Consider the following 25800-nt stretch of genomic DNA (forward strand, 5'->3'; position numbering starts at 1 on the left):
AATCCTGCTCTCAAACACAATATTGCTCCCCATGATCTGGAAGGCCTGTTTCAAATGGTAGGTACCAGAGCCTCTGCAGAGAGGTGCTCTTGACTTGGACTCTGCATCTGGACATTGGAAGAAGACATCCAGTTTTATCCAGTGCCTCAAAAGCAGCACCTGAAGGAAAACATGAGCCTAACAGGTATTTAACATGGGCTAACTTCCACTTATAAATGATTACAGTAAGTTAATAAGGAGTCACAAAAGCTGCAACTTTATATGGTTTTTCTCCCCTGCTGCCCACTTAGACAGGACCCATACCAAAACTTTTACAGAAAATTAACCTAACCAGGTGTAGAGCTAGCAGACCTAGACCTAGCTGTCTGACTTAGATCATGAGGTAACCAGGTGTTAAAATTGGGTGTTTCAGTCCAGCATTCAACCAGGAAGAAAGATACATGTGCACATTGTGAAAGTGATGAACAACATCATCAGCCTACTGCAAAGACTCTGATGTGACTTGTTGGTAGTGTAGATTACAGTGAAAGGCTGCAGATTTATTGTTCCAAGAAATTGGAACAGACCAAGGATGTCTGAGTGCCAGCACTAAACCATTAAACTGGGGAGGGAAAAAGCAACACAAAAAAACTCCAATAGAAGGAAACAAAAAAACCCAAACAAACAAAAAAAAAGCCCCAGCAAAACCAACAACAAAAACCAAAACTGCAATAATACCAAATTGCTATAAAATACAGCTTCATACACTTAAACTTACTCTCACTCTTCCATGTATGAATCATTGCTTTTTTGTAATTTTTTATTAACTTTGTCTTGATCTGGATGCCTATGACAATGACATAAGTTATAAAAATAAAAATTAATTATAAAATTAATAAAGAAACTAAACCAGGAGAGCCATTAAAAAAAAATATCTAGTTTTCTAAGACTGCTCAAGAAGAGGATTTTTTGTTATTAAAATTGCAGTTGATTCAAATGTCTTTTACGTTAAGTGTGAACCCTTAATGAATTGGGTCTTTTAAGGAGTGACAGCACATTGGCTTCTTCCATCAAATATATATCATGTCTTAACTAGTGCAATTTTAATTTTGCTGGGAACATCACATCATCACTACAACCATATTTTGACATTATTAGCATTTAGTAGTTCTTCCAGTTTATCCTTTCTTCATTCACCTACAAGAGCCCCAAATGTATCTCCTTAGTGGAAACAAATAATTCATGACCTCAGAAAGCCTCCCTCAGTTCTCAGCTCTAACAGTACTTGGTTCAAAGTCCTCAACTTCAAGGCCCTGTCACAAGGCTATACATGTTACCCCAGAATGGAGATATTTGGTTCTATCCCTTCCTAGATGAGCATATTTTTCCCTTCTCTCCACTTTCATCTTTCACTCTCTCATTTTTCACATCCATCCCCCCTTGCACAGGGCACAATGGTGAGACTGTTGCACGTTGTTCTCTTTTTTCTCTCTTCAAAACTCATAGAAAACTTTTCAGCTGAGGATCTGTTCAGGTATCCTCATTTTGCCCAATAAAAACATCTCTCAATCTTGCCTTCCATCTTCAGTGATGATTGTGCAGATGTCCAAGCCATGCATGTGATGCAGCCAAACCAACAGTATGCACTAGCTGTTCACAATCCAAACAACCAATTTGGCTTTGCATACTGCCAATTACTTACGATGCACACACATTGTAAAAAAGTCACCTTGATGAAGATTATAAACCATTTGAACACTGGAATATTTTCTAATCACTTGTGCAGAAGTCCAAACAGTTCAGCTCTCAAACAGGGCAAGTAATCAGTCCAGCTAAAAGAATTAACATTGTTGAGCTGGTTAATAATGTGTGGCAATACTGTAATGATTTTCAAAGAGATTTATGTAGGCTGACCATAAAACAAAAAAAGTTAGATGAAGATTGTCAAGCAGATTAATATGGAATTTCTTTGGCTCACTAGTTGCCAGAACCACTACTGGAATCTCTTCTAGAGGAAGTATTTCAGCAAGCACACCCCAATAGCTCCATTCTTCACTCTGGTCTGCAGGCATTCCCCAAGTGTGGATTAAGGAAAGTGAGAAATGCACCAGGTACTGCCAAGATAATTTCTTTCAATTACCTAATGTCTTCCATAAGTCTCCCATCCAACTGATTTTGAAAACTAACCACATTTAACTGATTACATCTGAAAGATTTAGAACAGAGAACATGGCTGCAGGCATTCAGGAAGACACACACATTACCAGGGTGAAAGCATTTTTATTGCTTTGTGATTTCACCATCTGGAGAACATTATGGTATTAACGTGTATGAAATTATTAAACATTAAAAATGCTTTCTAAAAGCTATTACTGCCTCTTATTATGGAAAACCTTGAAGATGTGTCCCATGAAAATTACATTGTTCAGGTTTTGAAAATTTGTAACCAAGAATACTACATGTCATTTATATTTAAGAGCTGAAGAACTATGGTTTAGGAGTGAACAAAGAGGGTATATATAAAAAATGTTGTCTTATTAATTCCACAGCAGTTTATATGACCTTTAGCTACTGAAAAAGGTACTGAAGATAAATAATAATAAAAAAATAATAAATACTCAAGACACAGAGGTGTACAGGAAGCCCCAAGAAAACTGAATTTATCTTAAAATCTGTTCTGGTGTCAAAGCAACACTTCAAGCAACAGCATTAGGTGCTCAGCACTATGGGGTAACACAGAAGGAAGAAGGTAGAGCACCATCTTCAATGCCATCATCACTATGAGGAAAAACAACCTGGTGTCTCACATCCTTTCATTTCAGGATAGAGCGCACTACAGGTTGACACAGCAGCAACTTATACTCCATCCAACCTCAGAGAATTCCCTTCCAGTTGTTGTCTCCCTACAAAGCTAAAAAACCTATTAAAAATTGTAAGACTTTCTCTAGAAACAAGACTATGAAGAAGAGGTAGTAGTCTCAAGAAAATACATGTAATAATTAAAAAATCTGAAGATCTGAGGAAGAGAATATAGCTGAGAAGTGTCTGTGGACATATTTCTTGATTGAAGCAAGCAACTTACTTAAAAGCTACTTTTTTGGGACCTTGGTGGGGGAAAAAAAGCACAAAAAATATAGAAAAAAATCATGCTTCTTCCTTAATAACCTTTGAAAGTGATTAATGTTTCATGCACTGAAAATGACATCTCTCTTTTCTATGTGTGTCCAAACCACTGAAGGAAACATTAACAGCACACATCATTCATTTAATACATTTGCCTTGCACATCTATTTCATTAGCAAGATTTTTTTTTCTTTTCATAGACAGATCACAGCTTTTATTGAAATAGTTTCATTTCCACAGTAACATGGAGCAATTTTGTATGGTTTTATAGGCTTTCACATCACTTGAAAAGCAGAGGCAATAGTCGGAGCAAAATTTTATTGCAAATGAGAACAAGTGGCAACAGAATACAAAGGGCAAAGCTGCAGAAAGAGACAGAGGATGAAGGGAATGTAAGCTCTGAGCAAGAAGGCAATTTTATGGCAGAAAATAAGTCACTATATTCAGTATACGACATACATTTAATTGAACTTTAAATTGAAGAGACTTCCCACAAAGTAGGCTAAAGTGATGTATACAAAGAGCAAGTGCAGCAAGGTAGGAAAGGAGACAAACTTTCCTTAGGGGAGAAATGACTCCTCTTAAACCAAACACTTTGGTGAGTTTCCTGCTCCCACATGGTTTTGTGTTACCCAAAAGCAGAACACCAAAAAGCTGCAGCAGACTATGACAAATCCAAGGGCTGCATCTCTCCTAGAAGCCACAGGTTCCCAGCTACAGCTGTAAGTGAAGGACATAAAAAAACAGTGATTTTTATCAGAGCAAAGAGAGAAGGTGGACTCATTTCACCTCAGCTCAGAACCCCTCCATGGGCAGTAGCTTTAACACCGGCACATACTAAGGGCCCTAGAGGTTCCTCAAGATTTTTATGACTCTTCTCATCCTTTAAATGCCATAAAGGCACACAACATATCTTTTCGTACTAAACGATATATCAGCATGTAACAAAGATCACTGCAAGCAGACTCCAAAGGCAGTTTTAGGTCTACAACTTGCATTGATTTATTCATTTAGGAAAAGCTAAGTTCTGCACAAGTTGACATCTCTCTTCCAAGAAAGCTGCCAGAGCTGGCAGGAGCAGACTGCTTCTAAACTGCAATGACTGAGCCATTTGTTTGGTATCAGTTGCAGGACTGGTGCCAACCTGAACACACAGACATGAACTAAACTGCCTGAGGAATATAGGCACACATAAGATTTAACACACATATATTTACTACTTAATACTGAAGTTTAAAAGCTCTGAAGAAGCATCAGGACTGGAAAAAATCCCTGCATTTATGCAAGTCTTGTTTTCACAAGAACATGAGTGCCAACCTAACCAAAAACCTCTTTTAAAATCTTGTATATTATTTTAGATATTTCAAGGAAATTGCCTCAAGCTGTCACATTGAAAAGTAACGGCACACTCTTCTAGTGTTTGTCACATATATATACATATCTACATACACACATATGTATGTGTGCACACGTATACATACACACTTCTTCAACCTTTATATCCTTAAAACAATTAATTGGAATCTTCCACTTCAATTCTTCATAAATTAAAACATTGAGGAACAAGTACACAGCGGATTTTTTTTTCTAAATTGTGCATGAATTTGTAGCACAAAAGGATCTGTATTACACAGTCAATATGCTTTAACCAGAAGCATCAGCTCTGCCAGCAGACTCCAGTATTTGTTCATTACTTGTCCTTGCTATGAAGGGTGCAGAGCAAAATGGGAAAGCACTTATGTTTGTCTACCGTAGATGTTCAGCTTTAGATTCACATAACAGATTTGAAAAACAATTCCAATGTTCAAAGATATACCTTTGGGGGTTTCTGATCATCTCCATGTTTATTTGGAGTCATTTAACGAACGTGAACAGCAGAAAAGAAAATGTCAAATGATAGAGCATAAAGTTGAAAAACCAAACTTCCTTTTAAGATACACTGAATTGCTTCCTTTAGATGGAATCAAAGCCCTCAATAAGTACTATAAAGTGACTTAGGTCTTTGTGAAATGAAACCCTTCTTATTCACTAACCATTTGCTTGCCAGGAGGGTACAAGCCTACTGGACACAACAGCTGCATTTTCCACATGGGACATGTGGAAAATGCACACACAATAATATACACTTCCTCTCATCCTATCATAGCATCTGCCTTTGCTGTGGAGGCTGCAGTGGGAGCCAGGAACATTCCCTTCACACAAAAAAAAGCCATTTTTTGGCTGATATTGCAACATAATGTTTAGGATGGCACAGTTTTCCAATAGCAACAGGATTAAACAATGCAACTACTATACTAGCAAATTTTAGCACAACTAGGATGTTCTGCCAGTCAGAAGTTCAGTAGGTGAAAACAGCCAAATATGACACTGACCTGGCAGTAGTTACCAACTGAAAATTGGTGATGAATTTACAGAGTGATAAAGCCTTAAAAATGATAAACAGAATCCAGAGTCACAGTAGCAAGGCTGAACATTGAGCACCACAGTAGAAGTTACACACAAGTTCCCACACATACATAATCCTGATCATACATTTAAGAAATAAATAAATAAAAAGAGAGACTGAGGCAAATTAAATGACGGTTGATTAAAGGAACAAGAGGATCATGAATCCTTATACCTCACCAAATAAAAGCCCAATTGTACCTTATCAATATAGATACAAGGGGAAAGAACAGGAGCTTTCTAAAGTAATAACAGCTCACAGAAGAAAAAAGGCTGCATATTTGCCTCAAATAAGTTTAAAGTGCTACTTATTGAGGAAACTGCATTTATACAACAATATTCTAGTGGAACAGGACAAATAAAATGGAAAATCCTATTATTTTAGACAGAGCCAAATGTGTTTATAATAAACTAATGGTGGGATGTACAGAAGGTACACCTCCTCAGAGTCTGTGAATGAATGGAAATTTCAATTTTTTAAATACAAGAGCATTGCCTGTTTATTTTCTGTATTGATTAACGGATGCCAAAAACTCTGTTTAACATCTCTCATTATTATGCATTTTTCCCCAATGCACAAAAAGTAATAATTATACCATAAAGCATGAAAAAATTCTTTGAACTGTTTATAAAAACACAGTAACTCTTTACAATTCCATTTTATACTGCTCACTACAGCTTATTTTCCATATAACTGAAATACTTAACCCAGCAACTATTTTTGTTACCTATCTACATGGTCATTATGGATATGACAAGGGCAGAAAGTTACTTCATTTGTATAGGCTAGTGTCTACTCTACAGAGAAGGTTAGATCAAACTGACTAATATAATTAAAGTCAAACAGAAATAACTAAATAAAACTTAACAAGGAAAGAACAAATCCCTTCCTCCCCCCCAACTCAGGGCATCATTTTTTTTCTTTATTTCAAGTTAGAAAGAATACAGAGTGTACCTACACTGAAGGTAACATGGCTATTAAAACTAGTAAAAACATCAGCTCGTTTGTTTTTGTTGGCCACATCACAGATTTATGATAGTACCCTCAAAAAAATCTTTTTGGAAGCCATTTCCAAGGAAAGCATTATGTCCCCAAACCATGTTGAGCAATGAAAATTTAACAACAAAGTTTTTTTACTAAAGTTATGAGTTTAGTACTAAACCAAACATTCCAATAAGCAACAGCAAAGTTCTTTTAAATTGACATGAGCAGGAAGTTCTGGACTTACATTTGCCTTGCACAGGAATGCTACCTCTGAAGCATATTTTTGTATAAGAAAGAAGGTACCACCAGCATTGGGAAATACAAAAAATTTGACTGCTCCTACACTCAGGAACATATTTTGACCTGATTGTTCTGAGGTCCTCAGTTAGATTTTTTGCCTTCTGAACTCCGGAAATTTTATCAGCATTTTATCAACACTATACATATCTAATGGAAATCCCATTGTGATCAAGGTGAATGATTAAGTAGGAAAAATACACAGACAGTGTATTATTCCTCAGTACACTAGGAATACACAGACAGTGAGTGAATACTATACTGAATACTATAGAAAATCACTGGCATATTTAACAGAAACAAAACAACATTCTAATGCTGGGTTCTGACGTGTGGATGAGGGGCCTGCATTACCAGCCAGTTCTAGGTGCAACAATTGCTATAGTAACAAACAGTCTCCAGAAAAAAGTTAGTAACAAATTGACAAGTATTTAATGGTCTTTGTATCATTATTCGCTTCCCAAAGTGGAGTAAAAAGGCAAATGCCAACTTAACTACAACTTACCTTAGCTGCGTTATACTTAAAAATATAATTAAATTCTTCTCCACACACATATGTATGAACACACATCTACAGACACAGAGAGAACTTCAACATCACGTCCTATTTGCCTATTTCATGAGGCAAAAACTCATGAAAAAAATCCTACTTGTGTGGATGAAACACAGCCACAAGCAGCTGATTAGTAATAGCTGTTTTCTAACTTGCCAAACTCAAAGGCAAGTCAGTCTGTTACTCTAACTTACCTCCTTCCACTATTTCCCTCTCCTGCTTTAAGCATTCACACAATCATAGAATTTTCGAGGCTGGAGGAGACCTTCAAGATCAAGTCCAACCATCCATCCAGCACTACCACTGTAACCCATAAACCACATCACTCAGCATCAGGTCCAGATGCCTCTTAAACACCTCCAGGGACAGCACCTGCACCACTTCTCAGGACAATCTGTTTCAATGCCTGAATACCCTAGGAGTGATAACTAATACCTAATACCTAATCTGATTCTCCTGTCTCAGCTGAAGGCCATTTCCTCTGGTCCTCTCACTGCAGGGACAGTACAAGTGACCAACTCCCACCTCACTTACAGCCTCCTTTCAGAGAGTTGCAGAGAATGACACAGTCCCCCCTAAGCCTGCTCTTCTCGTGACTAAACAAACCCACCTACCTCAGCCATTCCTCATAAGACGTTTGACAGTCCCTCCATGAGCCTTGTTGACTTTAACTGGACAAGCTCCAGCACCTCAATGTCCTGGAGGTGTCAGAGGGGCCAAAACTGGACTCGAGGTGCAGCCTCAGCCACACCAAGTACAGAAGGATGATCATGTCCATTGTCCTGCTGGCCACACTGCCCTGGTTCAGGCCAAGATGCCGCTGCCTTCTTGGCCACCTGGGCACACAGTGGCTCACACTGAGCTGGCTCTCAACAAGCACCCCCAGGTTTGCCCAGCAGCTCTTAAGCCAATTCTCCCCCAGCCTGCAGCGCAGCAGGGGTTTGCTGAGACTAAAGGGCAGCACTTTGCCTTATTGAGCCTCGGGGAGTGGTCCTTGACCCACTGACTGAGTCTGCCCAGGTCTCTGTAGAGCCTTCCTACCCACAAAAGGATCAACACTCTCGCCTAGGAAATGCACTGCCTACAAATTTACTGAGGGTGCCCTCAATCCCCATGTCCAGACCATCAATAAAGATGTTAAATAGGACTGGCATCAAAATCAGGCCCAGGCAAGCAGAGCTAGCAGCCACCAAATGGATTTACCTTCATTCACCACAATGGTCTGGGCCCAGCCATCCAAGCAGTTCACCCATCCAAGACATGAGCAGACAGTTTTTCTAGAAGTACAACTAAAGTAATAAAGCCGCTGCTGTTCAAAACATTTTTCCAGTCATGAGTTAGGCAAGTTGTTAATCATACTGCAAAAAGAATCTTAGCTCACTCAAGGCTCTCTGCCCCCAAAGACTGTATGTCTTTTATATCTCATTCCTGTGATAGACTTGCCACCTTCAAGCATTTATGTCAGCACCACAGCATGGCTAGGAATTTAAGAACAGAAAGGTGTTTATTCTTGGACTTTATTAATAGACTAAAAACTAAGGGTAAAAGACTTGGAAGAGGGGACATGAGCACCAGCTTCCTATGGCAAGGATGGAGCAATGCCCAGGGCATAGGTTTGGTAAAGAATTCTTTCTTGAAAGTAAAAACAACAATCTTTATTTGCAAGGACGTAACAGACACACTCCATTATTCTAAGCAAGCCTAAACTATTAAATTCCACAAAAGAAAAGCATATACATGTACATGTCCCTATTAGACCCTTCAATACTACATTTTCAAAAATTATTTTGTACTGTTTGACCATATTTTCTATGGTAGTCAACTATGCTCAGTTAGGTGCAGTTTTTCCCCCTACCAAATGAAGAAAAAATAAATCACAGAAATACAGCACAGAAGAAAAGGATGCAGAATACTAGTCTCTGCTTTCATTCCACCTTGCAGGCCAGATTAATACCCAAGATATTATTATTTACAAGCAACAAATGTATCAAAAGCACATAACAAAACTGCTTCATTTGATGAGTTAGGCACTTTCCTAAAAGCTTAGTCATCACCTACGTTTTTTGCAGCTAAATTCCCTGACTTCTAGAACTCAACTGCACTTCAGAAAATTTTTCTCCAAACTGATAAAAAATGGCATAAAAAGTCATTGTGTTTTGTCATTATCAACAATAGGAACTTGTGCAATTCTGGTAGGATAAGAGCTGGTCCATAAGATGGGCCTTTTAATGATGAAAAGTCATTATGATAATAGGTGTACTACGGTCTGCAGCAGTAAAGAAAAAGCTTTCAAGGAAGGCTGAAAACAGCTATGTTAAATTGAAGGCAAATACATACAGAACAGAAGGACACAGATCTAACCAGAAAGATAAATTTAAAACAAACTGAAAGCTAAATTCTTTAGCTTTACAGTAGAGAGCCTGCAGTAACTACTTGGAAGCACAGCTTATTCTTCAAAGGACTTCGGTGCTCTCAGGAGCTTGGTTATCACCTAGGCACAAGCTTTAAACAGGCGTATGTACACATGCATATTTCTGTGAGTGCAGAGTTACAGTGTATGCCTCATGTAGCAGCAAAGCCCACATGTATTTCCACTGCTAAAGAAATGCTGCATTTCTTCAATGCATTTGTTTGTACACCATGAGGAGCTCATTCACAGATGCTGCACTCAGAAAGGACCCCATGAACAAGTACTTATAACAGCAAATGCAGAGTCAAAAGAAGCAGTGTCCCTGGTGATCAGATTTTTGTCCTTCAGATGTTAACTTGTCCCTGAAATGTTTGTAAAAAATAATAATAATTAAAGAATAAAAATTAAAAAAAAACCAAAAGCAAAACAGTTTAGGGACTCAAGTGTTTTAAAAGCATGGCAGTGCACTTGAAAGCACTCCTGAAAACATAAAGGCCTTCAAAGTAACAAGCACATACACACAAGAAAAACCCCAAACCAACCAAACAAGAAGCCTACCATCCTATTAAAATTATTTTAATACCAACCATTTAAAATTATTAAAATGAACAGCTTCAAGTTTCTAAATAAAATAGCACAAACCAAAAATTAAAGCCAAACAGACAACCTGTCCAGTCAGAACTTCAGGTTTCAGCTTTCAGTATTCAACTCTGTGGTTAAACCAACATACTACAGAAGACTTATTTTAAGCCTCTTTTAAAATATTTTTAAATGTTCATCTTACTAAAGGTAAAACTTCAACAATGTGTTGAAGGTGTATCTCAAGAGTACTACATAAAAGATAATGGAAATGTAACTCAACACCATTACATTTCAAAAAGAAAAAAGCTAACTCCTTTCCTAGATTCATTTTAAGACTAAATCATACATAAAACAGCATCCAAGAAGCCTGTATCAGCTACCAGGCTGCTAATCCTCCTCCAGAATTTCCTAAAATTATACCTCTAGTTCAAGATGTTCTTTATTTTCGAAAGTATATGAGTGCTTTAAAAGATTTCTTACGGGCATGCCAAAAATCTTTGCTTAGAGTAATACCCAGAAGCTAAAAATATTGCAGCAAGGGTGGAACTACACATTTATTTGCTCCCCAGCTACAAATATGTACTAAAAAGTGACCAACCTGGCACTCATCTTGAGCTTAAATCAGTACCCAGCACTGGTCTGATGGAATAAACTCCTCAAAGCTGGCAATTCTTGCTACAATTTTAATACAAGAGGTACTTCAAGTATTTTGTGTCATTCCATGCAATGAAGTAACTAAATAAAAACATATTGCAGAGAATATGGTACAGCAGCATATGCTGATGATGAGTTAATATATGCCTTCTCACATAAGAACTGAAAAGAGCTGGCAAGCACTTTTGTAATGAGATCCATAAAATAAAGCAAGAAGACTTCAAATGATCCAGCTACATTTTATGCCTAGTTGTCTACCTGAAGAAAACTCCCAAGAAAAATACAAACTGGAAGAGTAGCTAGGAAGCTTATTCTTCTAAAAAAAAACATATCCTACTGTAATATTCCACTAGGTTTCAAGAGTACATTTAATAAGTTTTTATTTCAAATAATTTTTGTAACTACCTCTGTTTACAACTTCCAGCCTCTCTCTTTTGTGAGCATTTTCTATTTAAGTAGAAATATGTCTTTTGATCTCAAAAGATGTGAAGCTGGAAAGTCAAAGTCAGGAAAAAGTTATCTCTGTGAGATTTTTCTGAGTTGGGTTGAGAAGAGACACAAGGAATAGTCCAGAACAAGTAACAAAACCCATCTACACTGGGGGTTGGGAGGGAGCAGGAGGAAACAACTTGCGGACTGTCTGTGTCTGAGAAAACTAAACACACTTTCAGTAACTCTTTACTATTCCATTTCAACTAACATTAATCTTCAGAAAGTCTATAGGACAGTTTAACAAAACTATTAGCCAAAGCATGACCCATTACCACAATCAGATCTGTACATGTAAAATACAGCTATTTTAGAACTTGTAGGAAAAACTTTGAAAGCGTAGGTAATTCTGGAAATATCTATAGAAACAAATGCTTCCTGTGTGATTAGGTTTACTTGATTTTAAGATAAAGTAGAAAGCTTTCACAAAATAAAAGTAAACGTAAGTGTTTCATCTTGCTTTGCTTCATAAATTCACTTAAAGTTAGCACTAATGCAGTTATTCATCTGTATTCTCATTATAAAAATCAAGCTTATTTTTTGTACAATAACAGAGCACTGTAAAGACTGATGATCTGATGAGTTTAAATGAGATATGTCTACCACAGTTGTGCCAAGATTGCATCAGCTCATGACAAACACTCTTTTAAACACTTGAACACCTAGACTTCTGCAGTAGACATCTGTGGAAGTACCACCTACATATATACAATATCACAAAAGTCTTGAGAAAATACTTCCAAAAAATTAAAGCAAACTTGAGGGAAAAAATCCAATATGGTCAGCTTTAAACATTCAGAGACACTGAGACATGGGTCAGGATACCCACATGCAGAACTAAATACACATTTCTAATAGTTTAGAAACTTTTTTCTTCTTGTCTGTGGGATCCTTTAGTAAGTCAAAGAAGAACTTACTCTTAGAGGAAAAACTTTTAAATACTTGCTTTAAGAATATTCAAACATTTGCAACTGACTCAAAAACGGTTAGCTAGCCATTCAGTCCTCCAAACAAAGGGCTGCTGTTAGATAAAAATACATTAGAAGGAAGGCATAGCCATGCATTTTTCATACCAGGGACATGAAAATATGCCCCAGAGTCTTTCAGCAACTTGGTAACTCAGCACCAAGTCACAATTACACAGCTGTAAAACTCCAAAATGGCACAAGTAATATTTCCCCTTGGGGCAGGGCAGAAAACGCAGGACACTAAACCTGAAAACGAGACAGGAATGTAAGAGACCTTAGCACTCAACCAGGTGAGAAATGGCCCTCCTAACTTGGCTCCATGTATCAGATGCCCTCATACCTATGGACTACAGCCATAGGTTTGTGTCTTCTTCTGCACATCTCCGTGGTAGCTATGGGAATGCTATCCATCACAACAAGGATACCAGAAAAGGTATCTCCAGCTCTTGCTGTTGTGCTGAGCCACATGAGGAAACACCTATGACTCAGAAACATGCAAGTATCAGGAGTGACTCTGCTTTCTCACCATGACTTCCCTCAACTTCCCAGCCAAGCTGATCATGACAGGATCAAGAAGAGCTTAGAAGACAAGGAATCCCCAGGATTTATGAAGACAAGAGAGGCAGGGCCCTCAGGCACTCCACAAATTCCCCACATAAAAGAGCAAATGAATGACAGAAGGTTATGTAGAAAGCCATAGGAAAAAAAAAAAAAAAAAGGCAAGAAATCTGCACAGCACAGTCAGGGCTGGCAGCTGAAGTGAGGACCAGGCAGAGGCACACAGGGCAAGAGTAATGACCCAACTTGGCACCATGGTTAAAGCAACAGGATATGCATTTAAGGATTTACAATTATTTGTATCATGGGCACACAGAAACACTATACTACAATAGTATGATTTTTCTAAATGGGTGAGAATCACATAAAGTAAAGAAATTTGATATGTACAGTTAACATCACTAATCAGGTAGATGTTGGTAGCAAAGAGTTAAGGCAGCACACAAGCAATCCTGTACCAGAAAATGTCCATTTATGCAAGAAGTTCTAGGGCCTCTGGGATCATCTGATTTCTCTTCATATACACTTAGAGACCCCTACTGCAGGGGTTCACTCTTCTACGCATTTTTATCCTAGGATCACTGATGTTTTCTTAAAGTATTGGCTGCAATTATATAACTACCTCATGTCACTGTCTGAATTCAACAACTTAACTGGGGGTGGAGCACTGCTGCTTCAAGACTGATCATTTCAGTACCCCATACGAGCAAAATGCCATCCTATCATCAAAGGCACCCACACCTCTAATGCTTCTGTTTGGTGCAGGGTTGAACTCAAAGCTTAGTACAGATCTTCACCAAACAGAGAGATAAAGCCTCAAATGAAAGATTAAAATACAACAGGAAGGAAGTCTTAGTCTAAAACAGAAAATATAAAGTATTTTTAGAAGAAGAGACATAAACTGGTTTACAAAGTTCTAGTACTACCACAGACAGTCAATATACCAATGCACTGTAAAGGAAAAGTTTCTGAGTGCACAGCTTGATCCAAAGAGGCATTTTCCCATGACATTTACTGCAATATTTACTGTAACTACTGGGAATCAACAACAAATAGGATAATAGAGAGCTTTTTTAGTAAAGGAATGTTGCAGTAATGAGACTGTATTCTATGGCTGTCCTTGAACTTTGGAAATGATGGAGAAAAAACCAATGGGAAAAACAGATATATCATTTATGTGGACTACTTGTATGTACAAAGTACCATATTTTCTTTCAACATCAACCTACACAATACCAAAGGAACACTATTGTATGGGATGCTTTGGAGGAATGTAGTTTTTAACTCTAAAGTGAACATCGCAAGATAATCCTTATGAGTCTCTTCTACCTTAAGATACTGCATCACTTTCATCCATAGAAAGGGAGAAAAGGCTACAAAAAGAAAAGATTTGCAAGCATTTGAATATATGTTACAAGTACATCAATGAATTGTCTTTAGACAATTTTTATGCCGCATTTGACATTTTTTATTTTCTAAAAACACATTGTCTGACAGTATTTACACCCTAACAAAGTCTTCTTCAATTGTTATAGCCACTTATTTCATACACAGCATTTCTTTTAGTCATTTTATGGAACTACACTATTTGATCTGTTCAAATCTCAGGTTATAAATTATAAAATGGTCTTCTAGAAACCCAAAATATATTTTTAAAGGTGGGGGGATGGGGGGGAAGCCGGGGGAAGGGAAGAGAGATAAAGCAATTCAGCCTTTATTTCAAATCATCCTCTATACTCAAATCCCAAAACAAGGAAGTATACAGCATCTTAGTTTTTTAGCTATATTTTTGTTTTAAAATAATCGAAAACATATGACTCACTAAAATCAAGCTAAATTCTTCATTCCTTTAAAATAAAAACATTTGAAAGCTTTGAAATTAGTGGAAGTGAATGATAGCTTGAAATATAGATTCTGAAAACAAATCAAAAGGCCTGATTTGGGAAAGCAGAAGATGCTATGACCTTACAAAAATGAACAGACTTTTTACAGAGATACTTCGGACAAATTTGTCGGGTTTATTGCACCTCAATCATTACAGCATCATCAAAACTAAGGGTAAATTAAAACATAATTGAAAAAATATGTTTTTATTCTGGTATGTTTTACATACCAGAACAAGAGTGGATCTTCTGTAGAAAGACAATGATCCATCCAAAATACACTTCTAGCAGATATCTTCTCATGAAGCAAGGAAATGGACTAGATTTAGGCTACAGTTCAGCTGTTGCTTTCAAAAAATTTGAATCTAAGCTGCTGTCAAGATAGCAGTTCAACACTTTGCTAGTCCTTTATTCCTGTCTAGGACCACCTCTTTTTCTCCTGATGCTCATGCTCAGCAAAGTGGATTCTCCCCTGTTCCAGCCCACCACAGGGCTGGCCAAGTCCAGCAGAACAGGGCAGCAACCAAAACCAGACACTAACTTGAGTGTCCTCCTCTTTCTGTCGTCCATTTTTCACAAGGACCCTAAAAACACTGTCATTAGATTCCCTCTCTCAGCAATCTAATGACTAACTCTTTATTTGGAGTGTAGGAGCCCCATCAGCAGACACAGAGAGAGGCTCATCGCCTCACTTGTGAGTCACTTGGTACGTGGGAGTCCCAATCTTTAGACATGGCTTCAAATCTGGCAGAACTAGAATTTAACTCTAGAAAGCTGAAAACATAAGAATGGCTCACTGCAGGCCCACAAATATCTTCTTATCTTACTCATTCTTGCAACAAAAAGTAAAATTAAAAAAAACAAAATTTAAAAAACCACCAAAAAAACCAAAAAAAAAAAAAAAACAAAGACAAAGTTGTTACCCTCTTCTTGTCAGCAAGCATATTATGCATATAAGCTACCATATGCTTCTGGCTGGCCCTAAGTGGCAGCAGAACAAACTCTGACAGGCAGCCAATCAACCACACCAGCTAACTACACAGAAAAGATCAAGCATTTCAGGTTTTCTCAGCAACTCTTTGACTTTCCGATCCAGTTCTTATAAAAGAAATCTAGAAAAAATCTAGAGGCAACAGTGATTCAACTCTTCCGGAGCTAAAAAGCTTGCATGAATTTTAATGTAACTGTTTCCAGGTTACATTGGTCTTCACAAATACATACAAAATACAAATTGTTTATCTTACTAAAATCAACTAAGTTCATAATAATCTTGCAGCTCAACAGGACTCAGTTTATTACTTACATAGAACAAGAGGGCAAAAGTGCAACTGGCTATACAGGAAGTCCTGGTCCCAGTCTTAGATTTTGTGCACATGTATTTGAAGGAATATTCCCCTTCTAGCACATAGAGAGCGTTTCTGATCTAACACAGGATTGAAAAAGCACACAGAAACAGTTTCAGTGCCCCAGGGAAAAATATTACTCTTTTCACCAAATAATCTAGCAATCTGCAACACACAGATCTGCTCGGGTGGAGTATCATACTGTTGTACAGCACCAACTATGCCAAAGCACAAATGCAGCTTCTCTTTCCAGACATCTCATTTCACTCCTTCCCATCTAAATAGGTTTAATGCTGGGATAACATCCTAAGCAGCTTTGTCTTAATCATCCGCATTTTCTCAAGCAGCTTCTGCACTGGCAACAAAGATTCTTCAGAATCAGCCAGAAATACTGGTCAGAAAGTAGTGGGGACTATGGCAATGCCCAACACATTTTTTCTTTTATTCTCTATTACATAGTCCTAGGTCCTTCAAGAGCAACTGACAACAAAGACTGGTGTCACTATTCCAGATCTCATACAAGCATGAGTTTTTTTCAAAAAGTTTGTTTTCAGGTCTCAATCCTACCATGAAAAACTGAGCTTCTGGGCAGCCATATAAACCAGTCTCCAAAACTGTATTTTTTTTGTTCCATCCCCCTTAAGATCAGTGCTTGGAGCCAACATTTCCTGACATTCAACATCAAAATACATTATAACCATGGTGACAATATTATCAGCTTTCTTCCACAGATTTCTCTCCAAGTCAAGCCATAAAAACAAAACCAAAACCCCTTCCATGATACAACTGTCAAGGCAGAATCTTAATGCTGCCACCTGATACAGATCAGCAAGCATCACATGCCCATAACGGCTGGAAAATAGCTTTGTACAGACACAGCCCAAACACATCAGAGTGTACGATTAGGCTGAAGCTGTACCACGCAATTTGGATGTCAGATCAGGAACTACTGGTCCTATATAGTTCTACATGGATTTCCATCAACATCATAAATGCCTTCCTTCTCTGCCAGAGCCACAGGTATATTATTTCACAGCAGCATTTACAACACATAATGAAGTAGGCTCGAAAGGCATCTTTCTATTCTAAAGTCGATTTGCCCCTCTAAGATTTCTACCTAATTAGTACCAAGCCTGTCGCATTTTCTTTTGTTCACCTTTGTGTTTACATACACTGAAACCTACCAAAAACATTTTTAAATGGTCACCTTTTCCTGGGCCATTCAGAAAAATGCTGTTACACAAAATTTTTTTTTCTGACTTTTTGACACTAAATATCACATAGCCTCTTTCTGTGGCCCATTTAAATGGATTTTTCCTGATTAATGGAGGGAGTGCCACAAGAGCAAGCACATATTAATATTAAATAACTGGTCAAAATAAGTGAAATAATATTTATCATATTAGGTTTCACCTTTTACCCTTCCTTGTAGCAGTATGCTCAGCCTATTTTTATCTATGAAGATAGTCTTGTAAATAAAAAGTACAAAAAAATAGACAAGCCAGCCAAACAACACCTATTTCTCCTTTTGTAAATAACAAACTTGAGTAAGATATATCTGGGTAATTAAGAAAATACAGACCATTCTTCAAATGCTACAATGTAAAAATTTTAAGAGACTGAGATGCAGAGCAAACTGATATGCTTCATGCTTACCTAAACTTGAAAAGATCTGCTTAAAACAATCTGTCATGAACAGTATATATACCAAATGCAACAGCTTCCTGTCAAGGATTGTTTCGAAGCCCTCTAGGTAATGCTCTAGCAACTTACAGCATAGCAACGCTTACAGCATGGCTGCAGTAAATGGTCACCAATGAAAACTGTAGGACACAAGTAGAAATAAATATGATTACAGCAATATGCTGTGAATGTTTTCCTCTCTTTTTTCCTTACAGTCTCTAGTTCACATCCTGATGCAAGCACTGGAAGATAATTACGGTGGAAAGAGATTGCAGATATGGCTACTTACCTTGCAAGATGAAAAACTCTGTAAACAAACAGCACACTGCTAATTTATACTGTCACTTACCTCATAGGACCAAACGCACTGAGTTCCTCCAAACCTCCGGACACACCTGCCCACTTCCACATCCTCATGAGTGGTGTACATTTCTCGAAGGCATTCACCTATATGTGGCACCATCCTCCGGAGAACTTCCCGGCTGAAGATCATGCCTGGCCCTCCCATGCAGAAATTTTCTCCAGGCTCCAGCCCGAGTTTTCCGAGTTCTTCAATATTACCCAGACCAGTCTGCCCCAAATACAGAGGTTTACTGCTGTTCAGTGAGCGAAGAAACTCCTCCAATTTTTCACCTGAAAAAAAAAAGGACAAGATTTACTGTTATTTGTCTCTTTTCCTGTACTTCAAAGTTTTATAAAAAATGTAACCCGAGTCAGAGGAAAGGACTTCCAAAGCAATATCCCAGACCTCACAGAAAACATCCTTGGACAAGTTAACAGGTTTTTTTAAATTAACATTACAATGACATTTTCCTTCCAGCCCCAAGCTGGAATATGGCCAGAATTTAATTTTTGACAATGAACTTGTTCTGTTCAAACAATAGTGATGGAAAGCGTTTGCTAGTAGAGAAGTCCCTAAAGTTGGACAATTTGGACACTATAGTTCCAGGCTGGGAAGGAAAGGGAGTGGATGGGAAATACCAGGTAAGATTTATTACATTAATTTTAGAAAATACCAGAGCAAATCTAAATTAACTAAGAAAACCAGGTTTGATTACAGACGAATTCTTGAAAAGAAAATAAAACTCTTGTTAGTTTCAAATAGTTCCAGTACTACAATATTTATCATCACTTAGCTAGTTATTTTAGGAAATTTTAATATTTATTTGAAATTAAAAGTTTCTGGATTTATTTAATTTGGTACCATGTTAAACACAGGTTCAGTACTCCATCGAAATGAGCTCAAAGAAAACACAACTTTAGCCTGCAACTGAATGTATATACATATACACATGTGTAAGTCTGCAAATATTTGACAGGTGAATGACAGCTGATGAGCAGGAAGCCTATTAAACGATTCAAAAATTAAGTGACAAACAGGGAACGGTACAGCCACCACCTTACACTTACAACAGTGTAAGCAACCAATCTCACAACCTGGGCTTATGCTTTCAACTTCAGCTTCCCTTTCGTAAGCGCGGGACACGGCACAAATAATGCTAGCCTCAAGCGCAGACCAAAAGGAAGAAGGCTGCAGAACATCACGTCCTAACGCTGCTGTGAAACTCGCACGGGAGCAGGGCTGGTGCTTCCCGGAGCCGCTCTCCGCACGGAACAGCAGCTTCACCTGGAGCCCGCGGCGGCTGCGCTCGCCCAGCCCGAGCTCGAGGCGGCCGGGGAGCTGGCACCGGCGACAGCAGCGGTGTCCCCAGGAATCCTGCACCGACTCCACCGGGGGCCGGGGCGCGGCGCGACCGCCAGACACGCCGCGGTCGGGTGGTGAGTCCTGCAGCGCCCGCAGCCCGCCGCGCCCGGTCAGACCGGACCCTCTCCGCCGGACCACAGCGGAGGCTCGTCCGCAGGATCGCCACGGAAGCGAGGGAGGGGACGGCACAAGCGGGACCACACGCCCATGCAAAGGACCGCTCACCGAGACCCGCGCGGTCCAACCCGCAGTTCTGGCTCTCCAGTGAGTCGCGGCCTCTGCAGAGACGGCCCGGGCCGGGCACGCCGGGCCTCCCTCGGGGATGGGGCGGCTCCCCGTACCCCGCACACTGGGGCTGGAAGCAAACGCCGGCGGGGCGGCGGCAGGTCGAGGCGCTCCATGCTCTCCCCGCCCCAGGCGGGAACCCACCCACGGGGGCACTCCGACGGGCTCCCAGACACCGCTCCCCTTCCTCCCTGCCTCCCGCCGGCGCGATGCGCCCCGGTCACCTTTTATGTAGACGTCGTCGTCCGCTCGCATGAACCACTCGTACTTGTCCAGGTAGTGGTCGTGCATGTACTTGATCATCATGAAGGACTTCTTTTGAGGCGGGTAAGAGTCGTCCACTCCCGGCAGGGCAACGACAGGGAGCGGGGGCATCCCGGGGGGCGCGGCAGAGCCCTGGCTGGAGAAGAACTCCACGCGGCCCGGCACCGAGGGCGCCCACGTCCGCTGCGCCGCCACCGCCCGACTGCCCAGGTACTTCTGGGCCGTCATCACCCCCACGTAGAGAAAGTTGCGGGGCTTGGTGCACCCGTGGGCGCCTCCCCAGTCCCCGCTCCCGTTGTGGCTGCCGCCAGGCCGGCCGCTCCGCTTCTCGCCGCCTTCGTCCTCCTCCTCCGGCTCCCCTTCCCCGCCGGCAGCGGGGCTGGAGACCGTGCCCTCCGCCGCCGCCGGCGGCAGCTCCCAGGGGCTGCTCCTGAAACTCGTGCCGCCCAGGACCGCCGCTGCCCCCGGCGGCGCCTGCTGCCCGCCCGCCGCCGCCGCGCCCCGGGCCGCCCCCGGCCCCGCCGCGCGGCCGTAGTAGGAGCAGAGGCTGGCGCCGCGCCGCTTCTTCTCGCTGAGCTCGGCCACTCTAGGGGCGATGAGCCAGGAGGCGGCGGTGAAACCCAGCACCAGCCCCAGCACCACGCTCAGCCAGGGTCTCCGGGATCGCGCTGCCATGTCGCGGGAGGGGCGGCTCCCGGAGCAGCGCTACCGCCGCCGGCGTCCCGCTGGAGGCGACCCCCGTCCCGCGGCGGCCTCAAGCGCGGCGTCTCCCGCCGCGGGTCCCTGCCCCGCCGCGGCGGCCCCGGGCGGCTGCGCTGCTCCCGAGTCAAACTTCTGCGGGCGGCAGGGCGGCGGAGCAAGAGCGGCGGCGCCTCCGCTCCGCTGGCACCTTGTCCCCGCCGCGGCTGGTCCCTCCCTGCCCCTCCCACCGCTCAGCCTCCTCCGCCCCGGCCCCCGCGCTGCGCCCGCCGCCTTCCTCCGTGGCTGCCGAGCGCCTCACCCCGGAGAGCGCCGCCGGCGCCCCAGCTGCGGCGGAGAAGCGGCGGAGAACCGGCCGGCGCCGCCGCTCCGGAAGGAAACGATTTTTTTAGATGCCTCTCGCGGCTCACCCGCGCCGCGGCCTCGATACCCGAACCGGCCCCGCCGCCCGCTGGCGACCCTCCTGCAGGCCGGGGCGGGGGCAGGGCCGGGGCCGCCCGCCGGGCGGTGCGGAAGGGTGGGGCGCGGCGGGGCTGTCCCCCCGGCAGCCGCGCTTTGCTCTGGGTGCCCCGGTGCGTCCCCGACCCGCTGTGGTAGCGGGCGAGGCCGGGGTCTCAACAGCGGCCGCGGCTCGGCACCATCCGAGGGCGGCACGGGGCGTTCCGCCCGGTCGTCTCCTCCAGAGATTGTGGAGAGCAGATCGTGGAAGGCGCCCGGTCCGGGGTGTCGTGTCGGGAGGAGGGATGCCCTCTCCGCTGCCTCCGCTCTAGCCTCTGCCTTCTGCCCTCGACAGTTAACAGCTCCCCAGCTAAAAGTGCCTTTTACTGTGGCGTGGATTCCCACGGCCTGAGCATATCATTATTTTAGTAGTGTTAGTATTATTGGTATTGTTAATATTGCTTTGGTCCTCATGAGCTCCAAGATCCTGGAGCATTGCTTCTTCATCCTCCTGACCTCCGGGTAACCTCTGGGTAACAGCGCTGTTCACAGTCCAGGATGACTGGCAGCAGCAATTAAACATTAAGCATACTGTGGCTACAGGGACAGTTTTAATTCTGAAGTTTAAGGTTGCCTGCATATCCTCCATATTTGTATGCATCCCTTATTTAATTGTGCAAGATGTCTATCTCCAACAAAAGGCATAAATTGTTCTTCACATCCATACATCTTTTCACTGAAATACATCAATACAACAGATCCAGTAACATATATTTACAAGTTTTCAGGAAAACCACCCATTTTGCGGCTCATCTGTGACTTTGTCTATCACTTCTTGTGACATTTTCAATTGTTAGACATATGTCAAGGTGGGAGGAGGAGTATGGAGGCTGGTGCTCTGTGATGTCAGTAAAAGTATGCAAATAGTGAGAGAAAAATGTCAAACCTTTTTGGAAAATGATACCGCTTTACCCACCTAACAAAGCGAGTCTACTCTGCATAGTCTTTAGCTGTGAAGAGGTCACTTATTGAAGTAATTTGCAGTTTTTCCATGTGACTGGCCACATGCAGTGAGCGGGCTGCATGCTTTTTGTGGTTTTGAGATGTGGAAGCATCAGGCTCAGGAAGCATACTCTATGGCTTCCCCAGAACTGAGTGTCCTTTCCAAACAGACCATGGTTAATTTCCTCCCCATGTGCACACAGGCTGGCACGTTTGTAGCACCAATCAGTAAGGCACTACGCATTCACTCCTGCTGTCACCACTAAAAACAACAGCCCAAGTGTTGTGTCTGGACTAAGGATCACTACCCGAGATGTTGTGTGAGCAGCAAGGTAGCAGATCCTGAGTCTGTCTTCCCCAAGCTATTAACAGACAAGCTAAGTGGAGAGGATGTCCTCCAGAAAGGCTTTAAATTGGGAATTACCAGAGTTATGAGAGTCTCAGCTTTCTGTATGAGCCTTGCATTTTAAAATACAATCTCCCATCCCTCCCCCCTGGCTCCTTGCAAACATTTGGGAGTTTCTGAGCCATGGTGAGTCATGTGCAGTACAATCTCCTTGAGACCTTCACAGCCCCATCATAATAATGGTGTCCTAAATTTTCAGACAGCTTACTGCTCTGGGGTTGCAGATGTACAATGTATGACACTTAGCCACTTCCCTTGCTTATGCATATACAGTCAGTGTCAGCTGCACCAGCTCCTCAGATCTGGCACTCTTTGTCACAAAAAGAGCAGGTAAACCCATGAGAGGTGATTATAAAGCCCTTTACACACTTCTGAGTTGAAAATGGACTGCAAGTTGTTGTGTATTGTCAAAATAATTTATAACGTGTGTATCTACCTGCATTTGTATTTTTAGTTCAATATTATTCCACTGTTTTGATACACTGCAGAGAAATCTGTTGAAGGTTTGCGAGATTTAATGGACTCAGATCTACTTGGACCACTTTTATAGGAGCAATGGTGGCATCTAGTGGTTAACAATAACAGTCCTGCACCCGTGTTCAGAAAGCCTTTAAAAATCATATAAAGGGCATCTAAACCACCATATGTATTCATAGCAGCCATTGGTGGAAAGCACTGACTAAAACTGGCTGTCCTTTAGGTGTTCCATTAGAAAGTTAAGAAAGAATAATGGCTGAAGGCCATTTTTAAAACAACAACAACAATAAAAAAGGCCTCAAAAAGTGATGAGAAGTAGATATACTTGATGCAAGAAAGGGGAAATTTAAGACTGTTGTATGTTAATTATTGAAAGGACTGGAGCTATTTCTATAACTAGTCAGACAAATCTGAAAAATTTGGAATAGGGTGGCAGTGTTCAAATCCAAAACACTACTTTTTCACTTTCATTCTTTAAAGTATCACCACAAATAACTCCCTTTTAGGTGTGTGAGATTAAAAACTAATTAGAGCATTTGGCTCTAAGTGATGGAAAATTATGTGCCCAGCCCACAAAAATAGGTCATATCAGAGCTAGCGCAACCACCTGCAAAAGATAAAGAAATATCAATTGTCTTTGTAGAGCAAACTTACAGGAATTCTTAGCTTTAAATTCTCCTTGGGCATTTGGTTTCATTAGGGAGGCATACAGACATCATTTACAGAGCAGTAGTAGTAATTGCCAAACATCCTATAACATTTTTGTAGGCATATATTTATTAATTGATACACCTGGGTAATCATATGCGTTAATTGTATCTTAACAAATAAATAGTCTTTAGTCTTTATTATAATGTTCCAAAACTCCTGAGGGTTTATGGCTGAGTTTGGTATGTTTGCATTATTGCAACACCTGGCTCTATAACCATTTGCATTTTTATGCACTGTTTTATTTTGGAAGGTAATAATATGTCCAATCTATTAACCTTCACAGGCATCTGACTGAATGTGGTTAAAGCCTTTTCAATTGATTTTACTGGGCACTGGACACAGCCACATCTCAGATGAATATGCCCCTTTCTTTCAAGAGAGATTAGCTACTTAAATCCTTAAGATCTCTCTTGGTTTGAAAACAAGTGTCTGCCATGGAAGGCAGACACTTCCTTGTAACGGAAAAAAAAGATTACACCCTTCCCTCTGAATTGCTATAACTTAGAAATAAAGGGACCTTCAGGCAGATATGGGAAAAGGAACAGTTCTTTACTAGTATATATTTGTGTAACAAGGCAAAAAAACAACAACAGAGACAACAAAAAGAACCAGAAAAACAAAACACCTCTGAGGAAACTGATTGACTTTTCCCCCCCTTCTTGACAGTCTTCCTGGGAGGAGGTGAGTTTTGGTGGGACCAGGGAAAGTGACATCCCAGTTGGCAGCACCCTCCCTGTACCTGTGGAAACCCTTGGTCAGCATAGCTCACTACCTCTGTCTATACAAGGCAGTGCAATTTATTTAAAGAATATCAGACTTCCTGGGTTTTCAAACTGAAGTTGGTAGGGTTCAGTTAAGGCTAAATGCAATCCCTTTTCATGTGTCCTGCGAAGTTGTGCTTGGGAAGTGATTCCCACCTGCCAGTGCTACAAGAAGCATCCCTCTGAGTGGGGAGAGGCTCAGGGATCCCAACCCAGGTGCAGAGAGCAGCAAGCTGCACCCTTCTCCTTCCTCCTCCTCACAGCAACATCTTTTTTTTCTTGTAATTATCAGTAGTAATTGTTTCTTAGAAACAGATGGGACAAAATTCCATGAGAGAAAGAAACAAAAGGAATAATCCTAATCCCCAACACAGTTTTACCAGAATTTCCTTGCAGAGAAATTAGACATAGTGCAGCAGGAGGCCAACTGCAATATCTTGCTCCTCCACTACTGTCCACAGGGCCAATTCTCATATATTCAGTCCTGTTCCAGACCGAGATCAGTGAAGTGCAACAGTTATTACTAAAAACAAAACCTTTATATTTTCTAGAATTATTTGCAGTTCTAAAAATCCATCAGTAGTTAAAATTTTAGATTCAAGATGATTTCACAACATTACCAATTAGTAAACCCATATTTTATTCTGGGAAAACAAGCAAACTACATGATCTGCAATTTAATTAAAGTGTGGAGCTTCATACTCAAATTTAAATAAAAACAAAATTTAAATTATATGATAGACTATGCTGGGAAATCTGTACTTCTGAAAATCTGTTTAGATTTAACATTTTCTTCATTATTTATAAAAAAATATTATTACACCAAAGTTTACACGGGCAATTTATGTGTAAATTTGTTTAACCTGCTTTATTTTACTCTTATTTCAAACTGTTTGTCTTGTCTGTACTTTGTAGTCGTTTCCCTGTCTTCTTAGAAGAGAAATAAATTAGGCAAAATCACTGTCTTTTATGAATAGAAGACCTCCATACATAGCTCCCATCTCTACATGGGATGCACTAAAAGGTTCTAAGTGGTGGACAGGAGTATTTACTCTCTTCCTTCTCAGGTACCCCGTGGTACATAGCCAGGGACTAGAATG

At 41.2% G+C, this 25800-nt stretch overlaps 1 protein-coding gene across 1 annotated transcript in view; it reads right to left on the reverse strand.

The window, feature by feature from the left end:
• CHSY3 (chondroitin sulfate synthase 3) overlaps positions 1 to 21141 on the reverse strand; it is a 142211-nt gene extending 121070 nt beyond the window's left edge. The window contains exons 1-2 of the mRNA XM_005486226.4: positions 20167 to 21141; positions 18302 to 18585 (exon numbers count right to left, since the gene is read on the reverse strand). Of these exons, the coding sequence (XP_005486283.2) occupies positions 18302 to 18585; positions 20167 to 20881 (999 nt within the window). The 5' untranslated portion in view covers positions 20882 to 21141. The remainder of the gene's footprint in view (positions 1 to 18301; positions 18586 to 20166) is intronic.
• Between the last annotated feature and the right edge of the window lie 4659 nt (positions 21142 to 25800).

This window comes from Zonotrichia albicollis, chromosome Z (assembly GCF_047830755.1).
Source record: "Zonotrichia albicollis isolate bZonAlb1 chromosome Z, bZonAlb1.hap1, whole genome shotgun sequence".
NCBI classification, from domain to species: domain Eukaryota; kingdom Metazoa; phylum Chordata; class Aves; order Passeriformes; family Passerellidae; genus Zonotrichia; species Zonotrichia albicollis.